At 36.7% G+C, this 7,189-nt stretch overlaps 1 protein-coding gene across 1 annotated transcript; it reads right to left on the bottom strand.

Moving 5' to 3' along the window:
• Positions 1-248: 248 nt before the first annotated feature.
• Positions 249-6,976, bottom strand: LOC120302778 (proepiregulin-like). Its single transcript, XM_039331703.1, has 5 exons — positions 6,087-6,976; positions 4,825-4,911; positions 3,818-3,935; positions 1,469-1,618; positions 249-822 (listed from the first exon to the last, which is right to left on the bottom strand). The coding sequence occupies exons 1-5, from the start codon at positions 6,214-6,216 to the stop codon at positions 729-731; spliced, it is 579 nt and encodes a 192-aa protein (XP_039187637.1). The 5' UTR covers positions 6,217-6,976; the 3' UTR covers positions 249-728.
• Positions 6,977-7,189: the final 213 nt, after the last annotated feature.

Genomic DNA, 7,189 nt, shown 5'->3' with positions numbered 1-7,189 from the left:
TTTTCTAATTCTGTGTAATTGCAGTGTCACTATTAAATCCATTGAAAATTATTTATTTCCTTATCTTTATTGTAGTGTCTATATTTAGAACATCCCTATTTTTAAGATAATTTAAGATGCTGATTTTCTATTTGGGGTAACTTTGATGAAATATTCTATTATATCTTTTAAAGAAAGCTTTGTTTTTTGTATTTATTTTAGTTGTGATGTTGATCTTTTATAGGTATCTAATTCTTTCAAAGGCCGGATGAGCAAACAATATTTTAATGAAGAAATAAATAAGTGCACAAATTTACAATATGACACTTTCTATTCTTATTTCTAAGGAAACAGCTAATTAGAACAATTAGGAAGATTTCATCTTTATAATAAATAAAGATTCCTTCTAATTTTTTCCAACTAAAACCTTTCTTCCAGTGAAGAAAACAGCAACATTTAGTATTTTGTAGTGCATTAAATACAACCATGGTAAAATAAATTTTACATGCATTCATATGTAACAATTCACAGATATAAATGCAAGACATCATAGCATTACATTATGAAAACATTTCAAAGACACAGCATTGAATAAAAAATAAAATACAAATATAAATGACATTTATAAAAATAGTGCTTTGACCTTTACATATATTCTCTGATCAAAACTTGAAATTCTTTCACTTATAAATATTAATAAAATATTTGTTTATATTATTAAATAAATGGATTCTGTATGAATCCTTATTTTATACATGAAGAAGATTTTGGTCTTTTTCAGCATCTGTAGCAACCTCTTTATAATTTTTGCTTGTAGCAAGTCTCTCCTTCTTATTTAGATACCTGTGAGAAGAAAGAACATCTTTAGAAGAACATAAAATAAGTTGAGCCTATTGTAGGTCATAAAATAATCTTCTTTTACTTCTTCAACATACAACTTAGGTTCTAAGGTAATAACTTTAAAAGGTAGTACAAAAAGCATGGAGAAAGGCAATGGTATTGATATGTCAGTGAGATTTTCTCATCTATCACTCTTCTATGATATTTGCTCTATCCAGACTTCTATTTCTCTTATTTTCCTTTTGGAGGGTTTCAAAAGTTACATTTTAGCATATTGAAGCATGAAGGCATATGTAAAAATCATCAATAATAGACAATTATTGGTCAATAATAGACAATATATCAATCTGTTTTCATATCATGCAAAGATTCCTTTACCTGAATTTAAAAACATATTTAAAAACAGTAGGAAATTATGCATATGTAGTGATCTGAATAAGTTCCAGAAATGGAAACAAAATTATTAACACCTTCATGACCTTCTGCAAACGAGATCAGAATAGACTCTTAAAATCCATTAAAAAACTGACGTTTCTGTCCTTTTGATAGCCTTTTAATATGCAGAACATTTTCAGATAAAATGTTTTTTATTCCCAATCTCAGATCCTTATGCATGTGTCTGTGTGTTTGCTAAATTCAATTTGCTTACCTTCGGTAAAAGTATATTGATAATAAAATTGCACTGAAGAAAAATAGACACAAGAGGATAGTAAATGCCAAGTATTCATTGCTCAAGGGTTTTTTGACCAGGTTCAGATTTGAATGGCTACATCGTTCACCAATCCAGCCCTCCTTGCACCTAACGGGGACAGGAAAAAGTCAACATTAGACATACTGCCTATTTTTTAGTATCAAAGAGATTGAAAGCTGAGATTACAGTCAACAATGAAGCACTATTCCAAGGGTATTATAGCAACTCTCTTTTAATAGAGAATCCTAAGGACTGAACTTCTGGGAAAAGGAACAGATTTATTGGTATTCTCAACATATTACAATTCCCAAAATTCTTTTAAGACACAGTTTCTCAATCTTTCTCATTTCACCTCACCTCTAGTGGTTCCCAAACTGTGCAATCTGGAACCCTGGGGCACAAAGCTCATTAGTCATTCTGTTTGTTAATTAGTCAAATATCCTATGTGGCCCTTGCAAATTCACTCTGATTCCAAGGTGCTGTGATGCAGTTTGGGACTATCTATTTCAAGAATAGTTAAAATGAAATTAACATTTGAAATGTAGAGGCACCAGTAGTGTTTAGCCTTTCCAACCCAGTGTCCTTAGGATATATTGCACTACAACTCCTATCAATCCCCCTCTAGCAAAAACATGTCCATACAAGCTATGGGTAATAAGAGTCTTAATCTCATTAATCTGAAAGATTCCAGGTAGTGAAGGCTGTTTTCATACAGTATATATGCACTATGAACACATAAATGGATGAGGAGCTGTTGATAGCCTTGATTGATGATTATGTGCCATATAATTATTACAAACTCTTAGTGACAACACAGATTTTCTCTAGGACAGCCAATCCCCTACCTGATCTTTCAGTCTTCTAACAGCGTATCCATTGTGGCTGTAACTGAATCCAGCCATCTTGCTGCATGTTATTCTTTTATTTTCTTCCATTTTTTTTCTAGTAGTATATACTTTTCCAGATTTCTCTAGAACTTCTGGGTCTGAAGTATGACCATTTGAACCTTTTTATTTGTGCCTTGTGATGATTGATTTGTTTGATTATCCATTTACTTAGATAACACTTACTTTACTATCCATGGGTCTTCTAATATAACATCAATGTTCAAAAGTATCCATATTTTTATTTTGCTTCTTCAAAGAACAATTTTCTCTTCCACAGAGGGAAATCACATTGCCTGCATTATTCTGATCTTTGTAAGCATGGACACAGTCTAGTATCTGAATATCTTTTCCAGGCTTTCATGGCTAACTCCACCCAATGTGGTCTGTGGCATATTTCTTGATTGCTTTACTCTTGATAATTGAAGGTAAAAGACAGAAGCTCTCTACCACTTCAATATCTTTATTATCAATTCTAAGGCTGGTTGAAGGATCTGTTGACATTAGTTTGATCTCCTTTATCTTTAATTTTAATTCTAGTTTCACTGTGTTCTTTGACTTTCATTACTAGAACTTACATGTTATTTGTACTTCCAATTGTCAGAATAGTTTTCAATCTCTTTCTCTAATTTTAAAACTCATCTTCTTCCAAACCAGTTTCTTTCAAAAAAAGCCAAGATGATGACAATTTAGCAGATCCTGAAACAAGCTCTTAACTTTCCTGACTCAGTTCCCTGACCTTGGCTCAGTCCTTACAGCCTAAAAATGATATCCAGAGGCAAGAAAAAGAATTGTCCAGTCCCAGTAATGATTATCAGGACCATATGTCTAATAAAGCATTGGTCTTTTTGAATATTCAGAAATATTGTCCAATACAAGCAGCTGTACATTTTTTTTCTAAATCAGAAGGGCAAGCAATATTAGAATCCATGCACAAAGATAGATTTTCTATCACAGCAATTGAACACCAACTAGCAAGATAGAAACAACAGAAATCCTAGAATACTTCAAAACTAGTCACAGTTTTCTGTTTTGTTGTGCTTTAAGAAGTGTTGAAAAATCAGGTTGAACAGAGAAGGTTGAGTAGAGAAAACCAATTAGTGTGGACATTAAGAGCCAATGCCAATTCAATGACACATAATCATTAATCAAAATTATCAACAGTTTCAAACATTTCTACACTTTCTGTGCAATAATTTGTTCAAGCAGGGAGGAGAAAGATCAATAGCAGATCTAGGCAGAAATCAGAGTGGTATGAATGTAAGAAAAACAGTTCCTGAATTTCTGTGTCTTTAAGGCAGAGGAACAAGAGCAGCAGTTTTTTAAAAAGTGTTCTTACTTAAAACACTAAGCATTATCATCATTATTTATTTTATTGTTATCACCATCATTTTCACTTTTTACTTCATAGCATTTCTTCTACCTGCAGTAATATCGTTCCAAAGTCTCTGAGTATCTGCAGTCTCCATTAAAACAGTAACTTCGCCATTCTGGCTTGCATTCTGTCTCTCTTCCCACCTGAGTTATGGGTACAACAGTTCCTGTTTGAATGACAGCAAACACATGCATAAATAAAAGCTAACCTGCATTATCATCTGTGAGGACATGGCTTTCTTCAAGGATCAAAGACATGCAGGTAGGGTGGAATGTTAAGGATAAAACTTTCTCTTCCTTAACATACTGGCAGAAGGCCAAGGCCAGATAGCATGGACGGTAAGGTCTTTAGAATTAGATCTGGGAAAATCCAGGCTCAGCTGGGAATATATACAGCCCAGATTGATGTTTTTTCTCAATCTAACTTATTTCATAGGATTGTAACAAAGATATAATGGTAGGTTTAAAAAAATATAAAATATTTTTCTACTATTTCAAGATGTAGTTTTTAAAGAAAAAAACAAATAATATTATTCATTAGAGAAACCATAACTAAGTACTTGTCAGATAGAACAGACAGAAAGATAGATGTTGGCTTATTAAGAATTTGTTTTGAGTGCAAAAAAACCAAAACCCAAAAGCCTTTTATTTCAATATCTGGATATTACAAGGGCTTCCAAATTTAATGTGGTCATTTCACACTGTTTGCCATTTAGAGCACAATGCATCTAAAATATTTCCTGAAAAGTCTATTGGAAAATGGAATGGAATAGAAGCTGACTAAGGATTCACAAAAGTTTCCATAGATGCAGTCTACAGTAAAAAAAAAAATGTATTTAGCGTCATCCATCTATATAAACAGAAACAAGACTCAGAAACAAATCTCAATGCAGATGCAGTTTAATTTTGACAGGAAATGCAGTTTAATTTTGACAGAAAGGAAATGTGATGGTGAAAGAGTGCCATACAGTTAGGGATACTGGAAATGCTCATTTTATTCATTATCTAGATAATGTTCTGATATTTTACTGAATACTAGAGACTAATTTGACTTACCTACAGTAGTTACACAGTTTTCAGTCTTATTTACTCCACATAGTGGGATTACTGTTGTACTAAGAGTGGTTTGAATTAGGTGCCATCCTAAAAAAAAAAAAAAAGAAATCTCAGGTTAAAGAAGGAGTTAACCCACTTCTAGACTCATAAACAAATTTATGAAGATTTGTACAAGACAATAGAGGTAGTGATGGTGCAAACATGAAGAATATCACATTCTTGAACACTGCAAAGAAAAATTAATGATTCAATCGTGTAGTTAAAATTTTGAATTCATTCATCTCCTTGGTCCCAGCAATTCCAAATTAGTTTCAAAGTTCTCTTGCCTAAACAGTGTCTTTCACGAGCAGATCATGCAGAACAAAGTTCTCCAATTGATGGTGGCCCACAATTAAGTTATATATATATATTGCTAACAGATGTACCAAAAATATTCCCAGTAGTTGTACAATATGTTTAGCAGCACTCTTATGTCATGAAGTTTCTCTTTTCCTATTGCCTACATTCAAGTGTTGGAATTTGGTGATCTTGTCTTCTCTCCCTCCCCAGCAATATAATTTTATCATTTCTTCTTTTGGAGAGGTTGTGGAAGAACGGCCAGCCACATGGAACTAAATATTTATCCAAGCTTTTTTAACTTTTGAAGACTATGGCAAAATGGTCTTGAAATGGTATCATCTTATCTCTGCACTCTCCAAAATTCAGCATTAAAAAAAAAAAAATTGGTTGAAGCTGCAAGAATCTTATTCTGGGTCAGGTTTGTAAAATACAGTCCCTGGATCTTCAAGGATGTTTCTCTTCCATGCGCCCAAGTCAGAGGTATGCATCCCATCACATTGAAAACAACGATGCTATACTGCTAGCATCTTTTCTGTAACAAAATCACTGCAGCAGGAAATTCTTACAACAGAGTGTCCCATAAGCATTCTTAGGACATGGCACCCCTTGCACAACTGTGCCTCAGCAACGTATCTACTTACCACATCCCCTTGGCATTAACTGCGAACTGTTCCCAGTTTGCGACTGGGACAGCTTTAACTGTACCAGTGTTAAAAGAAGGTTCTCCTCCCTGTTGCCTTTAAGAAGTTACCTGCGTCACTTTGGTGGGGAGTTAAGTGACTGGCAATGACTAACAAAGGAGGCAACAGAGGCAAAATGGGATCGAAAACAGTACAAGCTATCCATGCCTTTCGTCTGCAACGGGCGGGGGCATTCATGTCGCTGGTCAGCGGCTGGAGCGAAAAGGAGGAAGGACAGCTTACCCAGGAAAAGCAGGGCGCCTCCGAGGCTCTGAGAGCTGCAACTTGCCATTTGTCCACCGTCACGGAACAGGCTGTCTTCGATGCCAGGCAATCTTTTACGTGGTGTAAATGCCCGGTTCCTGCTGGCCATCGAAGGAGAGCACTACCCTTCTGCTACGGTTGGCGCGCCTTCCCATTTTATAGCCTCCCGGTCCGGGGGCGGGCGGAGGCCAGGCTCAGGCAAGCCGCAGAGATAATGGTGCGGTAAGCTTGGATATGCAAAGCGCTTGAATTTCCCCGCTGACGAAATCATTGCTAGAGGTGACTTTCCACAGCGAGGTAAAGGCGGGGCTGCTCCCATCACCTGCCTCGCTCTTGACGGGCAGAGAGGAAGGAGGGAGGGAGCGCCTCGCGCGGCCCGCTCAAATTCGACCGCAACGAAAGAGGCGTCCGCGGAACCTTCACAGCTTCTGTTGGGAAATAGGTGAATCTGGACCTGATTCTGGTTTCCTGTTAAGCTAGATTCCAGTGGAATCTCCTCTCGAGGAAGCCTTTTCTTCAATAGTATGGTTCCAAGAGCCCCAGAGAAGGCATGGGTTGGCTCCAGGATGTCTGCGGGCGGAGTCGTGACATGTAGCCCTGGACTAGCAAAAGCAGGTGCAAGGGCAGGTGGTTTTTCTCACACACAAACGTACCCGCAATCTCAGCTGCGGACCCATAGGCGGAGAAAGTAAGTGGGAGGAAGCGGAAGGACTAGCTCCCATTTAAGGACTGGTTCTCTGTTTGCTTGCTTCCATCCCTGTTGTGATGAGGTTGGCAAATAAAGAAATAACACCCAGATTAGATAATCTGAATCTGAGTGACGTGAGTCCTCAAATGGCTATGAAAATGACCTTTCAGCTCTCAACAGAAAGATCTGGATGTTGGCAATGCAATAGAATAGTAGAATAGAATAGAACTGGAAGGGACCTTGGAGGTCTTCTAGTCCAGCCCCCTGCTCAAACCTATACCATCTCAGACAGGTGATTGTCCAATCTCTTCTTGAAAATTTCCAGTGATGAAGTGCCCATGATTTCTGGGGGCAAGCTATTCCACTGTCCTCACTGTCAGGAAGTTTCTCCTTA

This window comes from Crotalus tigris, unplaced genomic scaffold (assembly GCF_016545835.1).
Source record: "Crotalus tigris isolate CLP2741 ecotype Arizona unplaced genomic scaffold, ASM1654583v1 scf7180000024437.13266115, whole genome shotgun sequence".
NCBI classification, from domain to species: Eukaryota; Metazoa; Chordata; class Lepidosauria; order Squamata; family Viperidae; genus Crotalus; species Crotalus tigris.
The sequence above is the reverse complement of the archived record's forward strand: the minus strand, read 5'-3'. Positions and strand labels throughout refer to the sequence as shown.

Coding starts and splice junctions, on each gene's coding strand:
- LOC120302778 (XM_039331703.1), bottom strand. CDS start 6,216: ATGGCCAGCAGGAACCGGGCATTTACACCACGTAAAAGATTGCCTGGC. Junction 1,619..3,817: donor TTGGAACGATATTACTGCAG/GTAGAAGAAATG, acceptor TGTCCCCGTTAG/GTGCAAGGAGGGCTGGATTG. Junction 823..1,468: donor TCAATATACTTTTACCGAAG/GTAAGCAAATTG, acceptor TTCTTCTCACAG/GTATCTAAATAAGAAGGAGA.